At 46.6% G+C, this 27,495-nt stretch overlaps 1 protein-coding gene across 1 annotated transcript in view; it reads left to right on the forward strand.

Annotated features, from left to right (window-relative positions):
• Positions 1-21,502, forward strand: part of PLXNA2 (plexin A2) — a 349,352-nt gene extending 327,850 nt beyond the window's left edge. Inside the window, exons 23-32 of the mRNA XM_067558841.1 lie at positions 2,074-2,140; positions 3,257-3,403; positions 4,102-4,261; positions 4,924-5,027; positions 11,377-11,476; positions 13,972-14,162; positions 14,804-14,973; positions 17,676-17,888; positions 19,046-19,196; positions 20,603-21,502. Of these exons, the coding sequence (XP_067414942.1) occupies positions 2,074-2,140; positions 3,257-3,403; positions 4,102-4,261; positions 4,924-5,027; positions 11,377-11,476; positions 13,972-14,162; positions 14,804-14,973; positions 17,676-17,888; positions 19,046-19,196; positions 20,603-20,698 (1,399 nt within the window). The 3' untranslated portion in view covers positions 20,699-21,502. The remainder of the gene's footprint in view (positions 1-2,073; positions 2,141-3,256; positions 3,404-4,101; positions 4,262-4,923; positions 5,028-11,376; positions 11,477-13,971; positions 14,163-14,803; positions 14,974-17,675; positions 17,889-19,045; positions 19,197-20,602) is intronic.
• Positions 21,503-27,495: the final 5,993 nt, after the last annotated feature.

Consider the following 27,495-nt stretch of genomic DNA (forward strand, 5'->3'; position numbering starts at 1 on the left):
TCGTGGTTGGTGGTTGGTTGCCTAAGTCATGTGCTGTTGTTTCTCGTCTTTGATTGGAGGTCTGAACATTTTGAAACAGAAGAGCAATGAATATGGCACTTTGTAGCACGAATTTTCAGACGGTTAAATGTTCGTGATTCAATTATGTGGGCATTTGCAGACGTTTTCATGAACACCTGCCAGATGTCCCATACCGTTCAGTGTGGATAATATAACTCCTAGAATCCTAGCAGATCGAACTCCCGGCTTTTGACAGCTGAAATATTGGTGAATCTGTAACTTCTGTTTACTGTGCAACCAGCTTTGCTATTAACACAAACCCTGTTACATTAGTATTATCATCCGCAGTACAGTAAAAGAGGTCCCATTTTGCTGGGCTCTCTACAGACCGGGAGAGCCAGTCTCTGACTCAAAGAGCTTCGTCTAACTAGACAAGACAGACTGAGTGTGGGAGGCGAAGCCATGGCCCAAAGAAGGTCACACAGCAGCCCCGGGAGCATGTGAGCTGGGAACAGGACCCAGGTCTCCTGAGTCTCAGTCCAGTTCCCATCCACTAGACCATGCTGTCTCTCCTAGTTATGACTATAATGGTTTTTAATGGTTTCAAGACCTACTCTCGACAGCACCTGCAGCATTGTTTACACTGGCCAGTCTAGGGCCCCTAATTCACTACCAGTGCTGCTCTGTTGGTGATAGCGCCAGCCTAGGCAAGGCTAGCCTTTTGTGCACTGGGCTGCGCAGACCCACTCTGAGCAGCATTTGACGCTGTGGTGCCAGTGGGTGCCTGCAGCACTCTCTGTCCTAGCCACCCAACCGCAGGGCTGCACCACGGGTAGCAAGCAAGGGTGGGAAACTTTTCAGAGAGCTGCAAACGCAGCCTGAGGCCCCAGTGAGTGGCCAGCTGCACTGAAGCGCGCTCCCTGTCTAGACAAGGAAAGCCAGGCTTTGCAAAGTGGAGTGGGCACTTCAAAGGGCAGCTGCTTGTTTGTTTCAGGCACGGCAGTTGCTGTTACCCATGGCTGAAATTGGGGCTAATCCCAAATTCTAAACACAGCCTAAGAGTAATGCAGGGCAGGATCAGAAAAGCCCTAGTGCGCAGAGAGCTCGGGAAAGGGATTCATTTACAGCACATCCTTGGCCAGCACAGCTGGCAACAAAAGAAACAGCCTTGTCCACTGATCTACAGCCATGCTAGCAACAGCCACGTTTTGGAAGCCAGCCTGACAGCCATTTTTGAACACATTTGCAGCACAGCTCAGGCTCTCGTATGGAGGGGGGGGGAGGAGAGTGGTGGCTCATCCTGTCACCAGCAAAGTGCTGCTTTCAAAAGCTTTCCCCCAATTGCAAGAAAAGGAGTAGTGTCTCTTTAAAGAGAGACCAGCAATCCCGGGGAGCCATCATTAAAAACTATCATTAGTAGCCATTGTATTTAAATTAGAGATAATCTTGGGCACAATGTGGGGAGAGAATGCTGGGTGGGGCTGGGGAGAAAGCTGCAATTTCCCCTGCCATTGTCACTCTGCTGTCCCTGATTGCCAGCAACCACTGCAAATTCCAGTGATTTACTGAGCCATAGGGTATAATTTGCACCACGTGCAAGGAGTTAAAGTGCCACCAGGCATCCCTGTCAGAGGGGCTCATGACGGCTGTCAGCTGGTCTTTGTTCTTTTCTGTTCCTGGGCAATCTACATGCACTTGTCAGCGAACTGTGGGAGGGGGCAGACAAAGATGCCAGATCCTCCAATACAGAACCTTACTGCTGTTGTGAATTTGTGCTCCCGATCGGCATTGTTCACTCAGTGAGGATGATGATGAGTAGATGGTCACATGGCCAAAGGCTTGTGGCAAAAGTGCAGCCCTGCCTGCTAACCAACGCTGTGATTCTAACGAGTGGCGCGTTACCCTCTTTGAGAGAGTGAGACTAGTCCAAGTCGGTTTCACTTTTGTCCACAGCTGGTTTTGCTTCCCAGTCCTCCTGCACTATGGAGATGATGGGGCAGTGGTGTGAAGGGCAGCCATTTGGGTTGGGTTTTTTCAATAGACATGATGAAATGTCCTCTCCTCTTTTTCCAGGACCGAGTCTGTGGCTGAGAAGATGTTGACTAACTGGTTTGCCTTCCTCCTCCACAAATTCTTAAAGGTGAGGGGGAGACTGAGTGGAGATCCTCCTCTGTCTTTGCCCATTCTCTTAATGCCTCCACAACTTTTCTCCTTCCAAGGACCTAGTGGGTGACCCCAACCTTTAAAATGTCTGACGAGACCCATTCAGCTGAATGTGAGGGGTATAATCGCCATGGGCCAGTGAGCTGTAATGGGCTGTTTGTGTGATCCAGTCCATGCCCCACCCAGAAAACTGTGGTTCCGCATAGTAAACTGCTTTGTGCAGTGTAATGTATTTAACGCAGGTGGTGGAGTTTCTACCACTTCCCTTGAGCACTGTGCACAGGCTGTTGGATCGCTCTGCTGGGGAATCTGCCCTACTGCTCAGTGCAACTTTCCTTTTGCTCAGTTTAATCCCATTTCACCGAGGTGTACCCCTCGGAGTGCCCCCAAACAACTCCTCTTCCTCTGACATTTACACGTCCTCGGTGCTTATGGGCAACGATCACATCCCTTCCCCACCCCCTGGCATCACTAATTTATGTTTTGAATGTTATTTTTGCTTTCAGAAGCGCCATTAAATTAGCAGCGCAGAAATAAACAGGGGGACGAGACGCTCAGGCCTGCTCTGCACATAAAAATTAGAGTCCCCTAACTACATCATTCAGGACTGTGGAAAATTATATACCCTGAGCACCATAGTCAGGTTGACCTAACCCCCAGTGTAGGTGCAGCTAGGTCAATAGAAGACTCCTTCCATCTTGGGGATTAACTACATCAATGGAAAAACCCCTTCTGTCGATGTAGGCAGAGTCTATGCTCTGGTCATGGTGCTACAGTGGCGTAGTTGCAGCACCCTAGCTGTGCTACTGTAGCAGCTCTAATGCAGACATAGCTTCAGATTCCTTCTCTCCAGCAGTGTGGAGGCAGGGAGGATTCACCAAGCCAAGGGTGAGACCCACATTGAGCCGTGGGCCCTGGCTGTTGGCTTTCTTCTCCCGGTGCTGCAAACACTTACTGAGGTGGTTAAGATTAAGTCAGTGGGATCATGCACCTGCTTAAAGTTTAGCACCTGCGTAAGTGTTTGCAGGATCAGGCCCTGCTGAAGAGACACTTTCACCTGGATATTGGTTTTGCTGTGTGTCCTGTCAAACAGGAATGCGCTGGGGAGCCGCTCTTCATGCTGTACTGCGCCATCAAGCAACAGATGGAGAAGGGCCCGATCGATGCCATCACAGGGGAGGCGCGTTATTCCCTGAGCGAGGATAAGCTGATCCGGCAGCAAATTGAGTACAAAACACTGGTGAGTTGGCTGTCCAGGGGACCAGGCTTTGAACTGCACACGTCCCCTCCAGCTGTAAATGACCTGGTGTAAGTGAAGAGAAGTCACACACAAAGGACAGGATATATGCAGTGCTGATGCCCCAGGGTAGAACTAGCTGCTTTGTGTCAAAATGGATCCTTCATCAAAAGCTCAAGCAGGAAATACACAGTTTTATGGCCCAAATTCTCAGCTGGCTCAACCCCTACTTCAGCCATGTGGCCACAAATGTTACACGTGCAATAATCTGTAGGATGTAAATGCACATAACGTTACGGGCCCGGTTTTCAAAACCTCAGGGTGCCAGGGCCATGATGGACAATTATGTGCCTAACTTCCTTGGGCAGATTGTGTGTGAACAGCGCTGGCTGCTAAGGTTTTGAAAATCCGAGCTTACGTGTGGGATCCCAGACCGGCGCTGTCACCCTTTTGTTTTGTCTGTATCTCCCCATGTCCCTGTCCTCCCCAAAACGTAACTCAGTGGACACCCTGAAGCTCTTACTTTAATGAGCTTCCCAAGAATACTCTAGATACGACAGCTGTGATATGAATGTAGGCGCTGTGGTTTTAAGGGGAATTCATTGTTAAACGTCTCTGTCCCACGATGAACGTTGTCGCTGCTACGCTGGATGTTTCTCTGAAGCCCTTTTGGGTGCTGTTTGGGACTTCTCCCTCTCTAGATCCTGAACTGTGTGAACCCCGATAACGAGAACAGCCCCGAGATCCCCGTGAAGGTGCTGAACTGTGACACCATCACCCAGGTCAAAGAGAAGATTCTGGACGCGGTGTACAAAAACGTCCCCTATTCACAAAGGCCCAGGGCTGTCGACATGGACTTGGGTAGGAGCATCCCTGCCCGGGGGGAAGTGTGTGATGGAGGGAGAGGGGAGTTAGAGAAGTAGCCAGCATTGGGGCAGTTCATAGACAGATTTGTAGCATTCAAGAGGCTGATTGCATTGGCTAGAGCTGGGATGGCTAGCTTTGTGCACGCTCATTCCTTCCTTACCGCCCCCCTCACCCAGTAGATGCTGTTACTGCAGAACACAACACTGGGTCAGACTCGTGACCTGTGTCGGCCATTGCACTCTGCAAGCCCTGTTAATGTCCCCCAGAAAACTGTCTTAGTGAAGCGACTGTCCAGTAAGCAAGGGACTGACACCTCAACCCCCCCATAGCCTCCTAAGCAAAGCCACTCCACAAGGCTGTGTGTTTACAGTAGTGTTGGGGGAGGGGGCGGCTTGGTTCAGATAAACATCCCAAAATCTAAATACATGCCCCAACCCTGGGGAAAATTCTGCTCTCAGCCACAAGGCAGCAACCCACATTGACTTCCTTCGGGTTGCACAGGTATAATCAAGAGCAGAAGTCAGCCCTTTCTCAGAACACCCTTTCCTGGGAGTTTGGCCTCTCCTATAATGTTACATGAGACTGATGTGGACAGAAGAGGCTGGTGTCTTTTCATCCCTGACCATCGTATCTGCCTGCTCTTGCTTTCCCTGCAGAGTGGCGCCAGGGCCGGATAGCTCGCGTGGTTTTGCAGGATGAAGACATCACCACCAAGATTGAGGGCGACTGGAAGCGGTTAAACACCCTGATGCATTATCAGGTAAGAAACCATCCCTGACGCAGAGCTCCCAGAAAGCAGCCAAGCGGAAGAGAAAGAAAAGCAGAAATTTAATTCCTCGGCGTCTCGTCTAACAAGGCAGACAGGGAAGTCACGTTCTTATGATAAACCAGAATGGTTCAGTGTGCTCATGCATTAGACAAGAAAGCAGCCCTGACACAGGTCTTACAGAAACTAGCAGAGTTGAAAATTGACTAAATTAAAAATGCCAGCCTCCCTCACCTGATAGACTAGGTACACAGAGAGGGCTGAGCTTCCACAGGTAAAGATGTGGGGGCTACAGAGGGCCATCATGTCAGAGGCTCAGGCCTGGAAATGGAAGCCTAAGTGAGACAAGGGAGAGGGGTTTCTGTCTCAGAAGCATCATCTATAGGCCACAAGGCACCATGGGGGCAGACTAGCAGCCGGATCCAGTAAGGCAGGGCACTGGTCTACGTGGACGACCGGTCTCTTTCTCATTCTGTCTTTCTACGTGTCGATTCTCAGGTCTCATTCAGGGGATTGCAAAGGCACCTAGTGTTTAGGAACAAGGGGAAATCAGCTTCACCCTGGGTCCTGGGTGGCAATCAGATGGCTTCTGCATTAAAGGCCGTCACAGAGGAGTGTGCAGTCAGGGAGTCTAGCTCAGAGCAATGGGCTGAATCCAAGCAAAGTAAACATAAACCTGAATATCAGGAAACGTTGCTTAACAGAGGAGTGGTGAAATTTGTTGAGCTCTGGAATTAGTCTCCCTGGAGAAGCATCAGGAGGCCTGGGCTCATCTGAAACTAGACTGGTCAGCATGCTAGAGGAGACACTGCACAGTGACCAGGATGGACTAGATGGCCTACAAGCTTCTTTCCGTCTCTAACTTCTGTCACTCCGATGACACCACCCAAGCATAGCCTGTCTTGGGTGAGAGTGGACCAGCTGGAAAATGTTAACTATGGTAGGTCAGAGAGAGAGATCAAGGTACGTACTCAGCCTGGTCCCTCTGTCTGCCACACGCTGGAATGCTCTGCTGTGCAGAAGAAGGAATGGGTTGGCGTGTGACTACATCCAGCCCCCCTTGGAACTGAGTTGCAGTTAGTAGACGCATTGCTCTTGAAGTCCAGTGCTCTATACTGTACCCCTAATAGACTTTAATTCTTACCCTTCCTTTAGCTTCAACTTACCTCATAGTAACTCTCCTATTTATTCACCGGAAGAAATGCGGTTGGTGGAGGACAGTGACATTTCATCTTCTGAGCAGAAGGCTTCCCAAGAGAAGCAGATCTTTCCATGGGGTACAAGTTAGTTGCCTTTTGAACAGAGACCTCTCCCTTTTTAGTTCACTCGTTTGTTGAAGATGACTTATCTCACGGCCAATGAACGGCCTCTATGTGAAATGAGTTTCACAGGACTTAGCTTATTGCATAACCGACTGGTGTCCACGTTACAGAAATGACCACCACAGCTGGCTTTTAAATTGGCAACCACTGTTTAGGATTGGGCCGTGCATCCGGACATGCATGTGCTCGCTTTGGTTGAGCTAGTGCGCGGCACATATCAGAGTAGTTGCAGCAGGATGGGCACCAGCAGGGGGTAGCCACCAGGACATGCCCTAGGGTCTCAGATGGGATCGTACTCAGGGCAGCTAGCCTGTCCTGCCGCCTGCACCACCGCAGGTACACTGCTGGTGTGAGCACTCTCACTCAATCGAAGCTAGTCTGTGTGTGTCTGTATGAGCTGGAAATTACACCCGCTGCTCCAGCACAGATGTGCACCAAGAGGGTCTGAGTGAGAAGTGATTAATAAGAGAGGATGGGGAGGAGCAAGGGAACTTGTGATCAGCAGGCAAGTAGGGAGGGGAGAACCAGTTTGATATTATAATAACGGGCCCAAGCCACGAAAGTCAGATCCAGATCCAAACATCCCCAAAGGGTTGTTCTGGCCCATTTCTCGTGAAAACGAGAGCTGTTTCCACAAGCCGTCCCATCTTTCATGTCAGACATTTGTACGGTTCTGAAGTGCTCAGCTTGTTCTTTCCCTCATGCTATGCACGTCACACTGAGATCTGAAGATGTGGTGTGCTGCGTGGAGAGATGTGCAGCTGATGTCTGTGCAGCAGCATTTGCTGTTTCTGCTATGCACATCCTGCTGCAAGCACATTGCATGCAAAGCTCCTTTATGTTCTTTTTAAGAGACAGCCTTGGCTAGTAGACTGTGCCTCTTGCCTTTGTCACTGACTCTTCGTGTGGCCTTGTAATTTGGATAGGGTAGTGGAGCTAACACCTCAGCTCTGGCAGAAGTGCCATGGCATCTTCATGGACCACGAGTGGTCAGAATCTTACTTCAAATAATAATAATACCTTGCTGTGATGTATTGCTTTTCATCAATAGATCTCAAAGCGCTTTCCAGAGGAGGTCACTGTCCTTATCCCCATTTGAGAGCTGGGGAAACGGAAGCAGAGCTGGGAGCAGAACCCTAGTCTCCTGAGTACCAGTCCAGTGCTCTGTCTATCCACTAGCACATACTGGATGTGTTAGCTAAAAGACAAGCCCCTTTCCTCCATACTGGGATGCTGAATCAAACACCACTTCTTGCAGCTCCTAAGTGTTCTGCAGAAATCTCCCATCCAAGGACTAATCCGGCCTTAACCCTGTTTAGCATCATACCTCATGGTGGTACGGCTGCAGGCTCTAGTGTGTTGGATAGAATCAGCAATCATTAGTTATTAGGTTGATGATTTAATTCCAAGTCTTTCTCTTAATCCCACATTTCTTCATCAGCTCCTCAGGGCAGGATTTTTGTTTTCTGGGTTTTTAAGATGATAAAGTCCCACCTACATCATCATCACCTGATACTCTGTCTACCCAGCCATTACTCTGATTTTTTTCACAAGCATCCCCCGTGTGGAAAAGCCAAATAGAATTTAATAGGAAATGATCATCTTTCTATAGAGTATTTTGGAACCGTTTTATAGAATTGAATAGAGAACAGTATCCCTGCTGCTGAATTCTATTGGCTGTCTTAAAAATTCCTGTAGAAAGGGCCTCGTTGTCTGTTTTCTGAGGGCTTTTAGAAGAATGTCTATATAATCATATTACGTTTCTGTAGAACCCTGTCTCTGTTAAACTCTGTAGGATCTGCTCAGACAGATTTACTCAAGAAAAATGAACCACGCAGAATTTAACATCAAATGATTTACAGTGGCTTGCATGGGGTTAACTTGGAGGCAGCAAACCATGAAGAGATATCACTCACTGGGAGGCTGGAAGGGCTGAGAGATGAGAAGACTATTTTAAATGAAAAATTAGCACCAGCAAGGGAAGATTCATATGGAAAATGAGACTCAGACACCTACAAAGACGGGTTTGGCTACTGAACATCCAAAGCTGGAGCTTATTAGCAGATCTGGTATCCTCACCGGGCCATGTTAATAAAGAAGATACTAGCTGGACTTTGTGTCTGTTGTGCTCCCCACTCTATTTTTTATCTTTATTTTTAAAGGGGTTTCACATGGCATGTTTCAAGCCAGTGGAAGAACCAGAATATTTATGAAGTTGTAAAAAAGTCAGCCAATTTCTCATGAGTCTCCAGGGTTTTATAGGAGTGTGGTGGCAGCGGGGCAGAATGAGAAAGGAATGTGTCTTACATCTGATGCTAATTTGTACTCTGGTGCTTTTTAGCTGACAAGTCAGTCCACCCAAACTTTAAAGAGCACGAATCCTCTCTCTGTGTGTATGGAATTTTTAACACTTCTCTCCTAGTTAACTACAGCTCCGATGAAACCATATCCAACCACAGCAGCCTGGGAATTATTGTTTCTTTGTGCGAAAATCCAGAGCTTCCTTTGTATTCCATGCACTGGAATGCTTAGATTTCACCTTAGTGAAATTAAACCAAAGTGGCAGCTAATAACAGCCTAAGAAAATAATATCACCACTTGATCTTTCCTTCCAGTGACTTAATAAATTGGGTGAAGTGGGGCGGGGGGGGCCAGGGGAGGAAATAACAGAGGTGTGAAGTGTTGTACTTTGCCAAATAGTAATATTTCATTTTTGCTGTGTGTAACATGAAGCCTTATTAATAATAATAATAATAATAACTTACATTTACATAGCTTCTTCCTGAAGGATCCCAAAGCACTTTACAGATCATTATACATTAGAGATCATTTTCCTATAGCTAAGGTGGAAAGTGCCAGCTACTTTGCGCTGGCAATAATTATTTGAGCTACCTTCAGTTTGAAACTGCAGGGGGGGGATTTAGGGAGCAGACTATAATCATCCCAGTTGAAGTTTGACCTCAACACCGCTATGACTTCACCTATATTCAGGGAGAGTACTCAGGTTCATTGGTGACCGTGTGTGGTGAGAATCTTGGTTTTCTGTCTCATCAAGCAGTATTGCATCCCCTTGCACCGGAGTTGTCACTTCTATTGCAATCATGCCTACGGATCCCCAGTCATGGATCAGGGCGTCATTGTGCTAGGCACTGTGTAAACACAGAACACAAAGACAATCCCTGCCCCAAAGAGTTGATAATCTAGGAGGTTCTTCTAAACCATGCTGCTTGTGTCTCCTCTAATGTGACAATCAACATAGGTTTAATGTTTCTGGACCTTGCAGAAACATTGGGAGTCTTTAGTTAGAATGAGGAGGAGGGGCCTACCATTTTAGGGTAAGGAGATTGTTCCATGCATTCGGAAGGCTGGCGTGGAGGAAGACGGGAATGAAAGAGAGGCTGGTGACATTGGCCAAAAGAAGAACGTGAAAGACAATGAGAGATGATATCCAAGAGGAGGCTGGAACAGGGCCTTGCGGATGAGGATGTGAAGTTCAGACTTGTTATAGTGGGCAGCCAGTGGGGGGTTTCAGAGGAGGGAATGACAGGGTCTGATCAAGTGATGAAGGTCATCTTAGCAGCTGCATTTTGGATAGACTGGAGAGAAGAGTCTCAGAGAGGCCATGAGGGACAAGGGGTTGAGCAGGGCCCAGGCGGGTGTTTGGGTCACAGGCACCGAATCGAAGGGTCAGATTTTCAATATGTTGTGGAGAGCAAAGTGGCAATATGGATGTGTGCAGGGAGGGGAGAGTCAGAGGAGCGTGCAAGGCGGTGAGGCTGGGAGAAAGGTGGTGTGAAGAATAGTGCTGAAATATGGAAGTGGGGAGAGGATTTAGGAGGAAGAATAAGGAGCTCATTTTGGCCCATCCAAGACAGTTGGTGAGAGCAAGTCCGAGATGAAGCCCTGGTCAGAGCAAGACCAGCATGGAGAGAGAGGTTTTAGGGTGATTGGTGAAGAGATGATAGATGATTGGGTGTGAGTGGCTGAGGTCACTAAGGGAGAAGAGGAGTACTTAAGAAGTTGTCCAGTGCAGCACCTACTCCGACCAGTACCCAGATTTGTGGAATAATGCACCCTGACTGGCAAATTATTGAGGATTTAGAACTAGGTGGCAGATAATTTGGGGCAAGAAGGGACATTTTCTTTATGTAACCCATCACCCTCTTCAAGTAAATCGCTGGCTAATCAACCTGAAGATACTGTAGGAGTCACTGTCCTATTCCCCTGCCATATTGCATCATAAGGCTCTTAGTTCAGAATTAAAAGATGCTAAGGTCTGTTTCATTGAAATCTGCAGATTCTTAATTAATGAAGACAAGATAAAAACTTGGAATGACTGTTAGATTTATAGGGAGGGTAAAATTAAACATCGCCACTAAAACCTGCTATAACAAAATCTCGTTAGCGCTAATGTTCATTTATAGTTTGACTTCCCAGCGTTTAATCCTTTTTTGGTGTAATAGAGAGACTGACAATTTAAGACCCTGAAAGATGGTTTTATGACTTGTTCAGCTGTAAATCAAATTTTTAAAGTTCATAAAAATTGTTAAAATAAAAAATGGTTTAATAGGAATGTTTATGGTCCATAACATTATTATAGCTGTTTCATTCCCTTTGCGTTATTACTTTAATTGGATCGCAACAATTCTTGAGATTCTCCGTTTTTATTGGATAAAATGTAACCTTAAATCAAAATGACCAAAAATGTCTTCAATATGTCTTCATTTATCAGCCCTTTCCTTCAGGGGCTTGACTCCAGCAAAGGACTCAGCAAGATAAAGAGGGTATCTCTCTTGTGTCAAGAAAACAGAGTAGGCAAGTGGGATTGGGGTTTTTCTCCCCTTGTTGTCATGAACAAGGTATTTCATTAACTCCCTGCAAAGTCTGGATTCTAAGACTTGAAACCTCCAGTGTCTGTTGCTTGGAAGGCAGTGTTCTACATTCCAAAGGATAGCAGCAGCAGCATCTCCTGGTGGTTTAATCTCACTCGTCCCCTTTCTTCTGTCCCTTTGTCTTACCAGGTGTCAGATCGCTCTGTGGTAGCTCTCGTTCCTAAACAGACCTCCTCCTATAACATCCCCGCCTCCGCCAGCATATCTCGAACCTCCATCAGTAGATACGGTAAGAAACAGGGTTAAGTGCTGGGGGATTTAAGGGTTCACAGGCAGCCACTTGACTTTTCCACTTCTAGACTCCTCTTTAGACTCCAAGCTGGAATCATTAGTGAAACAAGCTCTTCGGTCTCAGCTCATAGTTTTGCCTAGCTCCAATCAACAGGTGAGTGTATTTTTAACTCAGCATGCAAGACTTTATACACACACAGAAATTGGGAATGGTATTTATTATTTGCATAGCAGTATAGGTAGGCATTTTACAGACAATGTCTTAAAGAGTTTACAGTCTGAATAATTGAGTCCATTAGATGCCAGGTGCACATTTATAGCATTGAATACACCACAACAACAACAACAATAATACACCTTCATAAAAGATGGTGGAGAAGTCCCTGGCTCAGAGGTTTTTTCAGCTCTTTCAGACTGTTTAGCCAAAGATAGCTCCCCTGACAGACCCACCTCCTCCCTTCCAGTTTCTTCTTTCATGGCTCAAAATATTTATTCCGAGTACCATCAAGGCAGAGTTCTGCAGAGCCATCTGAATGGTGAGAGACACTCCAGCTAGCAGAACAGTATTGTGGCTCTGTGCACCACAGCAAGGAGCGTTTGCCACCTCTAAAAGTTAATCCAAGTAAGAGTTCTTAGTTCCCTTTGTTCTTCAGTTGAAGTGGTGGGGGAGGGGGGACAGATTGGGGAAGGAATGCCAATGCTCATTCATCAGCGTCAGGTGCAAGAGCATTTGCGAACTGCAAGTATGCATGATCTTTGCTAACATTAAGATTAATAATTCTAATTGTGCAGACAAAATGCAAATGAGGATGCAGATTTACTTTCCATATTTTGCATCAGCGCAGAGCCATGTTTAAAAATAGAATTACTTAGATGCTTCCCAGCCATCCCCTCACCTCCCCCCCGTTCTCCCTCTGGTGCCTTAATTAAATTGGCTGGCATATTCATATTTGTCTGAGTATTAATCAGGGATGAGACTTTAGCAACTTTTGTAATGACTCTTCTATTTCCCGGCGCTGATTCGCTTAACTCTTTCCGTTGCTGGGAAAGTCAAGTGGAGAAGTGGGAGGCCGAGTAGGCCATAGCAAAGCAAGCATTTTCATGAGAATGAGAGAGAGAGAATGAAAGGATGGCCAGAGTGCTGGTTTACTAGCCTCACCAGAACATTCTGCCACAGGCTGAATGGATGGTGGGGGGAGTCCAGGATAGCACATTTCCTTGGGGAACCCTAAAGCACCCTATATCACTCCGTAGGGAAGGGGGCAATTAAGGGATCACCCTTGCCATGCTCCAAAGAGGAATCTAGTCCAGCTTGTCAGGAAGGGTTGTGTGTTGAGCACAGGGGTGTAAGTAAGGGGTGTGATCAGGACTCCTGCAGGGAAGAAGATGACATTCCAGGGCCAAAAGGATACAAGGACACTGCAGATGCAACCTACCATTGGTCTGCTTCATAATTCAATCACTTAATTTGTTCCATTTTTATGTTTGAACCAAATCACTTTTAAAAAAAATACAGCTTCTGCCCTGTGTTTTGATTGTGTCAGGCAGCTGCAGTGAGAATTACAGAGAGCTGATATTAACGCCCTGATCCTGCAAACACTCATGTGCTTAACATTAAGCATGTGAATAATCGCTTTGAATGAGACTGCTTGTGTGAGTAAATGGGGTTAACGAGTTAGGAAGAATCCCAAAATCTGAAGGAGAGAAGAAAGGGCTCATGGGAGCTCTGTGACAGTAACAGATGACTGTAGGCAGGAGTTGTGTGCTATCCAGATGTTGTTATTAACACTCCCAGCCCTCCAAGTACTCCCATATGTTGTGCAGACTCTGATACACCCCCTGGTGTTCGTGTCACTTGTTTCACTTTTTGTCTTACTTCACATACATACATGGACTGGACTGGATCAGAATGAGGGGGAAGGCACTGGGAGAGGTCAGACTGAGGAACGTGTATAAAATAAAATGGCCAGTTTGCAGACAGGTTTTTAAGATATGATGTCATTGAAAAGAGTCCAGAAGGGTGCCCCTTCCAAAGTCATCCCATGGACATAGTTATCCGTCCTCAGTGGTATCTGAGATACCACCAGGCTTCTGTGTCCTTGGCTAGACGGCAACATCACTATCAGTGCAAGCTGTTGGAATAACCCAGCAGAGGTAGAGTCAGCAAGGTCTTTTCCTCAAAGGTTAGTACTTCTAACAAGAAAGCAAAGGTCTGTTCAGCCCAGTTGCCCAACCTGATAATCCTAAAGGCACCCGCCCATCTCTGTCTTGAGCTGGAGCTAACCCCTTCTTCACTGGAAACACGGTCCTGCCCCGACACCCTGCGTGGCCACTTTTGGCAAATGCTGCTTTTTTTTTTTAAGGGCATCTGCAGCATAATATATTTGATTGCTCTGCAAATAATCCAGTGAAGGGGCTCTACTAAGGAGAGGCAGAGAAGTGATCGAAGTGGCTTCCTTTGGACATCGCTGTCTTCTCTTTCCTTCTGTGCAGACTCAACGTTCCGGTACACAGGCAGCCCAGACAGCCTCCGCTCCAGAGCACCCATGATCACCCCTGACCTGGAGAGCGGAGTGAAAGTCTGGCACCTAGTCAAAAACCATGACCACGGAGACCAAAAGGAAGGTGACCGAGGCAGTAAGATGGTGTCTGAGATCTACCTGACTAGGCTGCTAGCTACAAAGGTAATCACCATGCACCAAAGTCTGCTTGGAAACGGGTATATATAGGCCTGTAAAGACACAATGTTCAGCCAGTCCAGAGCTTTTAATGTCCATTAATGAAGCTTTACAACCTATGAACTGGGGATTATTAGCCCCATTTTACAGAGGGGGAGCTGGGGCGCAGAGAGGATCTGTGTGCCTAGAGTCACTTAACGGTTCAATGGCAGAGACAGACATAGAGCCCAGGTGTCCTCGTGTTCACTTCTAGACAACACGCCATCCCTTTCACCAGCACTAAATTCACTAAAAGTTGGAAGGGAAGCGACGCGTCAGTACATGTTTTACCCATCTCCTCAGCCAAGGGGGAGTCCCTGCAATCCTCCTGCATTGCCCTCCGCAATGGCTGTAGCACAGATGGCATTTCAGAAGCCAAAGAAAATGTGCTTAACGTTAAGAATAAATCCAGTGCGTCTCAGAAGTGCAGTCAGCGCATTTCTATAAGGTTACATGCACCTTACGTATTCCTATAGGGGGTCTATGCTTCTATCTTACTGGAGCTACGCGTAGCCCATGTCACCATCTGGTGTCCCCTCCTGCTGTTGCTGTTTAGCTGAGTGTGCATACATCCCTCCCATCACCCCGTTGGTTGCTGCTCCCATTAGGGTACGCTGCAGAAATTCGTGGATGACTTGTTCGAGACCTTGTTCAGTACTGTGCACCGAGGCAGCGCGCTCCCGCTGGCCATAAAATACATGTTCGATTTCCTGGATGAGCAAGCAGATAAGCACGGCATCCACGACACAGATGTGAGGCACACCTGGAAGAGCAATTGGTAAGAGCATGCGGAGTGGGGGTGGGACCCCACCGCTGAGCAATTATCCACAACCTGGAAAAGAACGGAAACTCAGGGACAAGGCTTGGAGCGGGAGGAGGAGGGACAGAGTCTGTGTAATCGGCGGCAGCTTGGAGTGCACATGTGCTTCACAGAATAGACATGTTGCCAGAGCTCCCTGCTCTCACTATTAAGGAAGATGCCGGCTACACACGCTTGTGCAAAACCCTGCCCCTTTCCTTCCATCTGGGAGTCACAAACCTGGTTCTTTTCATTTTCGGTGTCCTGCTGCTTTTTTTTTGTGTGTGTGCGCTTGGGGGTGATTGTCACATACTGGCTGCAGTCAGATATAGCGGAAGGAGGCACCCCTGATACAAAGCTGTGCTAATAAGTTTCAATCCAAACCTCCAGTACTTGTGCTGTCCCAGTTATGGGACCTCCTTGCTCCTTGGACAATGTACTTCAATTCTGACCTGCTGTGATTCAGATCAGGAACCCCCACCACACTCACAGCTCTGCCAGTACATCTCAGTCCTGACCTGTACAATAGCTCCTGCTGTTCATCCCAAAGCTCAGAGAAGCTACGGCTTATTGACAATGCCATCAAGAGCTAAAACACCACTGAGAAACTGCAGATGGCCTGTAATGGTTTCCACAGGTGGTTATAGGATAAACTAAGCTAAGATGTGTTGGTTTTTAAACCACTCCTGCAAACTTCGTCATCTCACCACTCAAATGTTTGTTCTAAGTGTAAATTCGAGAACTCTCCTTTCATTCCAGGGGCAGGAATGATTAATTGTTGTTGTTTGGTATTCCAGTAGTTCCTAGAAGCCCCTGGTCATATAATACAATATAGCTTCTGCCCCAAAGAGCTTACAGCCTGTGTAGACAAGACAGACCAAGGAACCGTGGCAAAGCTGGGAATGGAACAAAGGTGTCTTGCATCGCAGTCCAGTTCTTTAGCCTCAAGACTGCCCCTCCAGGAATGAGAAGATTTTGGAAATGGCTCGGTCGTGTACAGCCAGGCAGTTAACAGCCATACCTAATGTGTGTGTGATTCTCACAAGGGGAATGCCTGCTAATGCTCAGAGGTGACTGTTCAGTTAGCAGCTGCCCCTTCCCAGATGCTTCTGGCAACTTCAAGAACAGCACTCCAGGGAGAGAGGGAGGAAGTAGGAGAGGGCAGATGAGAGGAGCTCACACTTAAACCGTGTGCAACTGACACAAACTTTCGCTTGGGCTCAGTGTTCTCCGAACAATTGGAGCTATTACGTTTTTGCCTTTGCTGTTATTTTAGGATTAAAAGCTCCGTGGGTTAGAAATTTACCTCGGGGGGGGATGCACAATGAATGGTAGCCCCCTGAAGATTTTTTAAATTTTTTTTCCCCACCAATCCCTTATGGTTTAAAAAGCATCTAATCATCATGTCTGCAAAAGCCGGATTCCCTGCTAAGGCTGTGGGAAGCTAAAAACAATTTATTGAAAGCTTTAGAAGAAGGAGCTATTAGGATAAAATGTTTGAATCCTGAATAAAATAACACTTCTTAAAGCTATAAAGGGAAATGGCGTCGAACAGCGCAGTTATTCTACCACAGCCATCAAACCACCTGGGTCCTGGCTGCTGATCAGAACCCCGCCACTGCACAGCTTTGCATACAGGAACAAAGGATAGAGTAGAGGGTAGAGGTGTCAGTTCCCGTTTTCAAACCAATAATTACATTGAGCCTTCACTAGGTCTTTACCTTTCCCTAGCACTCTCCAAACTTTAGCGAATGCTTACTACGCCTTTAGGAGATAGGTGAGCATTGGCAGGGAGAGGAACAGAGGCACAGAGGGGAAGTGGTTTGTCAGTGTTAGGGCTGGGATTATGTAACCCAGGAGCCCCGTGCTCCATCAAGTACAAAATGACCAGGCAGGACTCCTTTGGGAAAGGAAAGGGTTAAGTCTCAGACTGCACCAGATCTGTAAAGGGTGAGCCTTGGTTGGAGAAGTAGCAGGTGTTGAGAGAGGGTGTGACAATGGGCGGAGGGAAGGCAGTGTAGGTGGTTGAGGGGGGTCTGGGAAGTAGCTGGAGAGTTGGCCAGCTTGGAAGGCAGGTCAGGGCCCGCATGCAGGGAGCAGCGGCTGGAAAGAAGTGGAGGGTTCAGGCAGCTGACAAGAGACTCTGCTTTGGGATGGGATTGAGCAGCTTGTCTGCAGTGCTCGGAGGCAGGTTAAGGCTGCAGCGTTCGTGGCAGCTAGCTGGCGAGATAGGGAGAGCGGGGACTTGAAAGCGAATAGACCTTCGCTCTGCAGAGCGCTGAGATAGATGCACGACTGACTAGCAGGCTGCACTTGGCCTCCCCGAGGCCTCCCCGATTACCTCCTAAACCACAGCCCGCAACACTGCCAAACACCGGGCGGGGTTCTCCCAAAATGGAGCGCTCCCTCCCTGCCTTACAGCGCGATTCCTGCAGTTCACGTGGCTTCAGCACCCTGGTCCTTTCCAGCTGCACTCCACATGGCGCAAGACCACCTCATGGGGCAGCCACTCCAGAGCCGGCAGGGTCAGCAGTGCTGGGCCAAGGGGTGGCTGGAAAATCAGAGAAGGAAAGCGGCCACTAGCCTGGCTCGGATTTGGGGGCCTAAAACACACAGGGAAGGAAGCTACCCGCCTGTCTCTAGGGTCTGTAACTTACTTTTATTCCTTTGTTTTCCTGCAGCCTCCCTCTCCGGTTCTGGGTGAACGTAATCAAAAACCCGCAGTTCGTGTTTGATATCCACAAGGGTAGCATCACGGATGCCTGCCTCTCTGTCGTGGCCCAGACCTTCATGGACTCCTGTTCCACCTCGGAGCACCGCCTGGGCAAGGACTCCCCCTCCAACAAATTGCTCTATGCCAAGGATATCCCCAGCTACAAGAGCTGGGTGGAAAGGTCAGTGTGGGAGCATGGGTCAGGAGCAGCAGCAGCTGTCTCATTGCACCGCCTGGTCAGTCATTATAGTGCGTGCACTGTCGGACCTGCAACCATGGCACCACAACGCCTGACTGCATGTTCTAAATGGCATTGGGACAGACGAGTTCTTGGATGGAAGATGACACGGGGCTGGTGATTTCTTCCTGTGAATAAATGCCAGGCATCATATTTGCCAAGCCCCAATCACGAACCAGGCCCCCTTTGCACTAGGCGTGGGCAAACACAGAACAAAAAGATGGTCCCTGCCCCAAAAAGCTTCCAGCCTAAATATAAGATGAGAGGACAGGGTGAATGCAACAGACAGAAAAGGGGAGGGCATGGAGATACTGCTGGTCAGTCTGAAAAGCAGCAGCCATAGCGCACCAGCCGTCTAACCATTGTCAAGTGTTTCGTAGGTCTCAGGACAGAGAACAGTTTGAAGGTGGACAAAGAGGTGGTTTTGGTGGCTGCTTGTTGGATGGGTGTCTCACCTACGGTCTTGCTGCTTTTTGACCACCTGTCAGAGGAACGTGGTGGATAATAAGCATTTTTAATAGTACAGTTTAAACTAAAATGAGAGGTTTCCTCGCTTATTTTATGCTGACAGTGAATGAATAGCGATCCAGTGTGCCTCTCAGTTGGCAGGTTCGCAAGCAGACATGGTGAAGGGGAGAAAGCAAACAATACACTTCAAACATGCACGCTGCTGTGGCAGGTGCTGACTTTCCGATTAGATGTTCAACTGAGACTGCAACCATTCAAGAGCCAATGGCACTTTCTCAGTGTTAGCCTTGGTGTAGTTTTTGGATGGGGATTATATAGTGGTGCTGAGCAATGTCAAAGAGCTTCTGTATTCCCAGGACCCCAGAAGTGGCTGCATTTCAGTGCAAGGTAAAATGATTCCTTTTATATGCACTGGGCCAAATTCTCCATGGCCCCTGCTTGGTGAGGAGCAATAGAGAGGAAGGGACATTAGGGGTCGTGCTGACCCCTTGCATAGTGTGCACAAACGCCAGATAGAATTGCACACCGCCGCTCTGGGCAATGAATGTTGAATGCATTGGCATCCCATTTGCACACATGGGGTCCTTCCTTACCAGTATGTTTCTCATGGGCTCTCGCCTTTCCTTCCTCAGGTATTATGCAGACATTGCAAAGCTCCCAGCCATCAGTGACCAGGATATGAATGCCTACCTCGCGGAGCAGTCGCGCCTGCATGCCATTGAGTTCAACATGCTGAGCGCGCTCAACGAGATCTACTCTTATGTCAGCAAGTACAGCGAAGAGGTGAGTAGGCTCCGTCCCTGGCAAGACCACGCCACAGGACATGTGACAATCCTGCCACCACGCCGCCTTAGACAGATACGAGTCCATTGGGAAGAGGCTCTGGCTGGAGACGGGATACGGCGCCTTTCACCTCCAGGTTGGCAGTTCAGTTACATTCCGGGTTGGTAGTGACTGAAAGTCACCCTGGACAGATGGTTCGCCTCCGTCCTGTTCGCGGTGTGGATAGGTTTCTCCACATAGCACAGCTGGCCTCCTGGCTGGCAGCCTCAGTGAGGAGGCCAAAGAGTGAATGGGCCCTGGAGACTGATTTCTCCTCTCACTTCTCAGAGCTGGTTGGTAGGGCAAGTGTGGCTGAAGCGCGCGCAGCTGCTACCTGTGCTGTGTCTGTTCTGTGCATAAAGAGAAATCTTTGGTCTCCAGAGCTGGCAGTGCAGCACTTCCCATGAGAACCAAGCCCCGAATCATTGCGTGGGCAGCTCTGAATTCCTTACCCTGGATGCACCCTCAGTGCAGCCCACTTCTAAATGCAGTGGGAAACGGCCCTGATCCAGTGAAAACCCCCCTCCCAAATCCCCGTGTGCTCTGGGAACTTCCAGTGTAGCACAGATTTCGTGTCACAGCAAAGCTTTAATGAATGCATCACTTGAAACCAAGTTCTCACCATCTGTTCTACCCCATTCATTTTCATTATGAGGAGAACCTATTTTGCAGTTACATCCATTAAAAGGACGGTTTTTGTCATTTAATGGCATGTATGCGTTTATGCGACAATGCCAGTCATTTGCCGATTAGGGACTAAAATCTCATAACTTTCATGCTAAACGAGACAGGGAACGTAGACTCAAAGGCACAAGATCAAGAATGATTGCGTGGCGCTGGTATAACATGCAGCGAACAGTCCAAGAAATAAATCGGCAGGACTGGGGAATGGAAGAGCAGTCGGGGCTTCGTTCGTCTTTCGTTATTTAAGTTTCTTTGAAGGAACAAAACAAAGGGGAGCAATTGACTGCAGCAGGCCAGCCTCAGCCTCCAAGTATGAAGGGCACGCAGATGGAGGAGTGACCCGTTTGCCCAGGTGACCCTCCTAACTCCTGGGCAAGGCTTGCCAGACCTGTACTGGCCCAGCAGCATTAACCTAACCTGCTCCATACACTTCTGTTTTACCAGCCTCGCTACCCACTGGCGCTGCGTTGCCAAGGGAAAGGAGTTCAGTGTCCTGAACCCTTCCTAGAAATCTTTGCGGCATGTTCTCATTAACACCTGAGATGTCTGAAGTCCATCTCTGAGTGTGTTTCTCTTTTTTATTTATTTATTTTGTTTATCTTCTTCCCCTAGTCTGTCTGTCTTCTCTCCTTTCTGGAATGTTTCCATTGATTTTGTTTGTTTGTTTGTTTGTTTTGCACCAGATCATTGGGGCCCTGGAGCAGGATGAGCAGGCGCGCAGGCAGCGCTTGGCGTACAAAGTAGAACAGCTTATCTGTGCCATGTCTATTGAGAGCTGAAGAAAGGAGCTGGTGCTCCTAGGACAAAGAGAAGGAACTAGCTACTGCAAAAGCTCTTGGGAATGAAGAGTAAGAACCAGCAAAGAAGGCACTGGACCCATATAAATATTGAGACATCTTCTGGGGGAAGCAGGGATTGGTCTAGATACTTACTAAGTTCAAAATCATTTAGATTCCAGTTTGAAAGGACAGCAAGAAGGACAGTGCATCTCAAAGCAAAATAGGATCAAGCTGGAGTAATTCTTCAAGCCGTGCGTGGAAGGAAGGAACCTAAGAAGTCTGGATACTTACATGACTGCTGCTTTGCATGAAAATCATTTGATATATATTAGGAAATAATGAAAACTTTATTTTAAGGGTTTAAAAAAAGAGAGAAAAAAAATTAAAGAAACCACAGTGGCCGCACAGATAATTCCGTCAACAAAATTCAGTTCTAAATTCTCTCTCTCTCACTCATGAGTTCCTGTAGCATATTGCTCAGACATTCTGCGATAGACTCCTATGCTAATCTGAAAAATTGGAAAATTAAATTATTCCTTTTCTGGGAACTCTTAAAAATATGAGCACAAGTTTGCACCAAACCTTTTTACACAAAGGAAGATAATAGTTTAGCTGGAAAGAAATCCAGTGGCCGAGTATATTACAGGCACCAGAAGGAACTTTACCTGAATTACAAAACCATCAGATCATCCAACCTGTTTGTCTTGAAATCCAGCTTTATCTATGTATTTATACAGTGTCAATATATATATATATGTGTGTGTGTGTAGATATATATATATATATATATATTTTTAAATCCTGCTTACTGTTGAATGATAGTGGGTCTTATTTTAAACATTTTCCTCCTTTTCATTTCCATTCCATTTCAACACAAAGCTCCACCCAGGTGCAAAGATTCTGTAGTATTTTACTTTGCTTGATGCTCGTGTTCCTAAAGAGCATTCTGCCCTTCATGGCATTTGAAACTAAGGAATTCATATACAGTTTAAACTGAAATGGGAGCGTTGTAGGTTTCTACAGGTGCAAATTAAGCAAAACCAATTGGCTGAGCTTGCACAGTCTCGCAGAGCTGGGCTGGAACTAACTTAGTTGCTTGGGGTGTGAGTTGACTAATGTTACTTTGTTCCAGCCACAATGTGATTTCTTGCAGTTAAAAACAAAAACAAACTAAAAACTACGTTTACAGCAAGTGATACTTGAAAAGCGTAGACATAGTGAGATAACATATTTATTGCTTTTCTGTTTGAGACTCTCTTATACATAAGATCAGGACAGACTCCAGTTGCATTTTTCCCTCCACATATGCAAGGTCACCCAAAGGTGAAGCAAAAGACTTTTATTTCCATGAGGGGAGAGAGAGAATCTTCACTCAAGGTGAGAGAAAGTCCTAAATGACACACTCCAAGTGCCAGCTAACATTGTTGTCTTTGTATCTGTCTCTGTCTCATTGTTAGGTTCAGTTTCTAACTGGCCGTAACCGTCCATCTTCCCATGGACAGCGAAAGGCAAATGTTTGTGAGTGTTATTCCTTTAAAAGAGACCAAAGCTTTCCTGTCCCTTTAAAGAGTGCCAAGTGAGGGATGGAATGCTGTAAATACTTCTCTCCGTAATAAATATTGATAGTTGTGCAGACTGCAATGGGGGAGGATGAGGTGATTAGGCCTAATGGAAATAGAAGTATCGACCACATGAGCCTTAGTGGTTGCAGCAAAATAGCTACCAGAGTTTGTTTGTTTGGAATCAAAACCAGACTTGAAAATGCCCAGGCTTAAGTCTCCTTGCCCAAGAGGTGGAGTGTGCTACTAGATGCAACAAAAGGACTGGGAGCTATTGGTGTACTCGTGGTGTGAGCCCAAGCTAGTTGTGTCACCTCTTTAGGACTCTTGCCCCATCCCTGGAATGGAGAGAGTAGTAAAATTTGGGGTGCAAGAGGATTAGCTCATGTTTGTGACTGTCAAGTGCTGTTCAAAACCTGGTTTGAAGTCAGTGAGGTCGAGGGTACTCAATACTTCTCAGGTCTGGGAGCTCGGTTACTGCCCAGGCAAAAGACTCCCAATGGCAGGATCTAATTAAAAGCAATCGTATACACCCAAAAGATTAATAAAGCGTGTGGGAAGAGAAGGGAGGCCCCATGTTACTGAGGTCACAGAGACTCATAACCACAGTGTTGGGCAGAAGGAATCAGCTGACTCGGTGGAGGATCAAATACTTCTCATCTGCCTTTGCTTAAATATCATGCATTGGGATCTGCCGGCATTGACTACTGGGCTCATGCAGAGACATGCAGAAGCCATTGGGATTCCACCCGGGTGCAAAGATCTGTACTAACGGATCCATGTGGAGGATCAGGGCCTTAGTTTGCCATCAATCTGTGTCTCAAAGAAAATTCCAATTTGATAACTGCCTGCCAACCGGCACCATTTCAGCAGAAGGGCGTGAGGGGACTGTGTCAAATTATTGCTGGGTAGGTTAAGATCACTATATTAACTACGCAGGCGATAAGCCTCTAGTCTAAAGGCAGTCAACAGAGGGGCAGGGGAAAAACATTCAGAGAAGTGCTCAGGAAACTTGCTGTTTAATTATAATTCATTAAAAGCTATGCCAAGTCCACTTCCTTCTGATAATCTGCCTTTGTGAGTTTCTCTGGGCCCTATTAATAGCTTGAAAGAAATGCTAATGACTGACCTTGTGCAATAAGCCAAAGCTTTTGACATTCACAGCAGCCTGAGCTTTGCAAATAGAAGGCTCTGATTTACTGGGACCTGGGGAGAGCAAGGCAAGGAAAAGAATATGAGAAGCAGCATAGACTGTTACCAAGAGTGTTCCCTTGCCTGTGTAGTGGGTCTGATTTCAAAGAGAGAACATGTAGAAATGTCCAACCTGGCCTGTTACAGCCCTAGCATCCCAGTGTTTTGTGTAGCTGATAAATTTAATATCCCATCATTAGAGCAACAGTTAACCTGACAAGCTGTTTGCTGCTGACAGAAGACTGGAGAGCATCAGATTTGTGACAGCCCCTAATAGATTCAGTTTTGACGTTGGGGAGTTTGTTTTTTGGGTTGTTGTTTTTTTTTTTTTTTTAACTGTTCACAAAGGTCCAGCAAACGGTTCATGTGAATGTTTTTGAGCCTTGCAAAAAAGTTAGGACCATTGTTTCAAATATGCATAGTTCCCTGCTTGCTCTGCCTGGTTGGTTGGTCCCAAGTCTCTCGGTCTCATTTTTGCACCCTGACTGGGTGACTCCCAAACCCAGCAAGAGCTTTCAAGGACTTCTGTGCTGAATGCTCATCTGAACACTTATGTGCCCCAGACTGACAATAAGGCTTGAAGACTGTCCAAGCAAAGACCTGGTTATTCTTCAGACCTGGTTATTCTTCACCCGGATGTTGGTGAATGATAGTTTGCAGTATCCACTCAGCTTTGCATAGGACCTAATGGCCCAAATGCCTTCACATCCATTCATTTTAAATCCTTTATTTAACGAGGCCTGCGCCACTTTCTCTCTCCCTGGAATGGCTGGTCCTTTGCATCTCCCTCAGCTTTGCCTTCTGGCAGGAAACCTCACAGAAACACACACTTTGCTATTCTTTATGTCCAGTGCTATTCCTCAGCAGTTCTTCCTTTATTCAGTTCTTTTCTCCAGTGAAGTCCTGAGTGCGTTACAGAGCCTAGACTGCCTGCACGTCTATCTAAGTGTCACTGCAGGGGCACCAGTGGTCGCTCTCTGCAGAAGTTCTTTTTAGTGGAGAAGTAACATATCCAGGGTTGTGGGTGGATGTTTTACCACTCCTCCGCTGGCTGAAATATGTCAGTCCTGCCTCGTTTGGTCTTTATCCCTTAGCGACTCTCTCACCCTCTGCTGGCTGGAGGCTTGAAAAAAGGCTGCATAAACCCTAATCTTGTTTAAAGGTAACGAAGATTAGGGAAAAATTAAAATGATTACAGGGCCTGCAGGGATTGATTTATGAGGAAGGATGAAAAGAATTGAACATGTATAATTTGGCTAACTGATGAGTAGGGGGATAATACGCTAACTATGTTCCATGAATACTTGTAAGCATGAAGTAGGGGGGAAAGAATATTTGAGGTTAATAACTAAGTATTTGGCGGCAACTGAGCAAAAGGGGAAAACGTCTAAGTGATGCCCAGGAACGTTTTTCAAACAGTAAAATCTGTTAGACTGTGGCACAGTCTCCCAAGGGAAGCAGCAGAAGCCTCAGCACTGAAATCATGTAAACTGGGACTGGAATTAAAGATGTAGCGTAGGGAATGCCAGCCAGAGTAGGGATAGACTAGATGTCCTCGAGCAAGTCTGCTCCATCTCTACTTTCTGTATATACTTTCTCCTATCTAATGGAAGTTTAAAGGAAGTGTGTGGCCCTTGCAGTCTGTTGCCCTGTTCTCAGCTTCTTTGTGTGTGAAGCTTCAGATCTCAAAATGGAATTTTCTTTGTACTACAGGCGAACCTAACTCCAGGTTTGGTTAGTGGGGAGGCATCCAGCTTGCCTTAGGTGAAATGATTCCACATCCATCTCATTGCTTCCCTCCCTGCACTGGGCCAAACTCAGTTGGGTGTTATGAGTCTCTAGCCTGGTTTGTTCCAGGGGTTTTGATATCGGCGCAGAAGATGTCATTTCTGGAATGTCTGTCTGGTGCTGCTGTTTAAAGAATTCCATTTCATCTCCTACTCATAAGCAGTATCCTGAGCCATCAAAGAGCACACTCCAAGGGGTAGCAAAGTGCTAACCAAATGCCTTTCCACTTTGAAAGCCTTTATTAAAAAACTATATACAAGAGTCCAACTTTATAAGCAGGCTTGCCTAGGGTTAGCAGATGTCCCAATTTTATAGGGACAGTCTCGATATTCAGAGCTTTTTTTTTCTTATATTACCCCCACCCCCTGTCCCAATTTTTCACACTTGTGATCTTGTCACCCTAGGGACCTTGCTGGGACCTTGCTCTTTAGCACCAAAATGTTATGACAGAGAGATGTGGTGGTCATATTGCCTGCGTCTTCCCATAAAGGGTGGGTAAGGGGATTCCCCAGTGCTTAAAGTGAAGCAGGAGAAATAAGAACAGAAAACTGCTGAAGCCTTCATAGCATCCAGCTATATTGAGAATGTAGCTATATTAAGAACTGTCATGACAAACAAGCATTTTTTTAAAAGAGCCACAGCCTTGCTGCTAATGGGAAACATAGGCAGAGGGAGAAAGGGGAAATTGGTGCGACTAGCACACACTGTTCTGAATATTTGGGATGCAAATCTTTTCCTCGTGCTCTGGCGTAATAGGGACTCGGCATGCAGCCATTCTGCTCCTGTGCCCCGGGAGCCCTTCCTCTCACTGGTGTGCCATGCCTGTCATACGCAGTCTAAAAACTCAGACTACCAAACTCCACTGAAAGGAAATACTCTATTGCTAATAAACACTTTTAATGGATTTTAACTAAAAATATCTCACTAATTCTGTATGTGTAACAATTTGGCGGGGAATGTGTAAGGATTAAAGTAAAGAGACTGAGAATCAGGATTTCTAGGTTTCGTTCTTGCCTGCTGCTGACTCGTAAGGTGACCTTGGGCATGTCACGTAGGTCCACGTGTTAAGCAGTGGCTACTGGTTTGGGGTACCTCTGTTTTTGTTGCCCTACTTTAGATGCACACAGAGAGTCTGATTCCCAGAGATGCTGAGTGCCCACAACTCCGAAAGAGGTGAAGGGAAGCTGGTCTGTGTGCTGCCCCATGTCCTCCCAACCGCAGCAATTTGACAGGGGGTAGAACATCCCTAAGAATTATTCCTGTAAACATTTATTTTTTTTAGCCTGCCTCCAGAACATTTCCCATTAGCAGCAGCAGGGTTGTTTCCCCCTGTCTCTGGCAGTTCTCCTTTCAGTTTCCGGTGCTTTCAGTGTTCACCTGTCAGGAAATCAAAACCAGAATGAATGAGCTGGGATGTCGGGGGGAAACTCAATGGTGATTGCACTCTGGAGAAAAGACATAAAAAAATGTTAAGAGAAGGATAAATAATCAACATCAAAGATGGATTAAAATACCGCAAAGCTTCAGTCATCATATTTCCGTATTCCATTTGTACCTTAAACCTTAAGTCAATAATACAGAGAGCTGTGATGTTGTATATAGTTACTTGCTAGATAAAACTTGGTGAAGAGTTTGATCTGTATATTGAATGTGTCTTCAGTGAAAACTTGATTCTCACCCTAAGTCCCCTTCAGCCTTTAACCCTTTGTCCCAGGCCTGTCAAGATCAGCAGGTGAGCGGCACAGGGCTAATGTGTGTGGTAGCTACAGGGCCCCTTGATGTTAATGTAGACAGGGGCAGCTGCCTTTTTTTAGATGAGATATTTGTTGGAGGAATCATTTGGGTTAAAAATGTAAAGCTATGCACTGAAGTTTCAAAAGGCAACACTATTCGGAAAGTACTGGGTTGAATAACCCAAAACGCAAAATCTAAATGTAGGTCAGTCCGGCTACTTTTAAGAGGGGAGGAGTTTTTAAAACTGTGACTGCTTTGAAGATGTTTCTCTCTGTTTAAAAGGCTTCACAGAAGGGAAACGTCGCTGTTCCGTTCCCAGTAAGCGATGGTACATCTCCCTTCTGAAAGGGACATGGTTACCCCTTACCTTCATTAAGGCTCCCAGTTTGAAAGAAAGACCTTGATTTTTTTTTCTTGCCTTTCACAAAAATCCCTCTTTTCCAGCGTTCAAGGCAATGTGACAAGCCAAATATTACAGAAATGGAGGGTGAGTATTTCTTCCCAACCACATTAAGGACAAACATC

The sequence above is a fragment of the Emydura macquarii genome, unplaced genomic scaffold, assembly GCF_026122565.2.
Source record: "Emydura macquarii macquarii isolate MOO-44397 ecotype Brisbane River unplaced genomic scaffold, CSIRO-AGI_Emac_v2 contig_2184, whole genome shotgun sequence".
Taxonomy (NCBI): domain Eukaryota; kingdom Metazoa; phylum Chordata; order Testudines; family Chelidae; genus Emydura; species Emydura macquarii.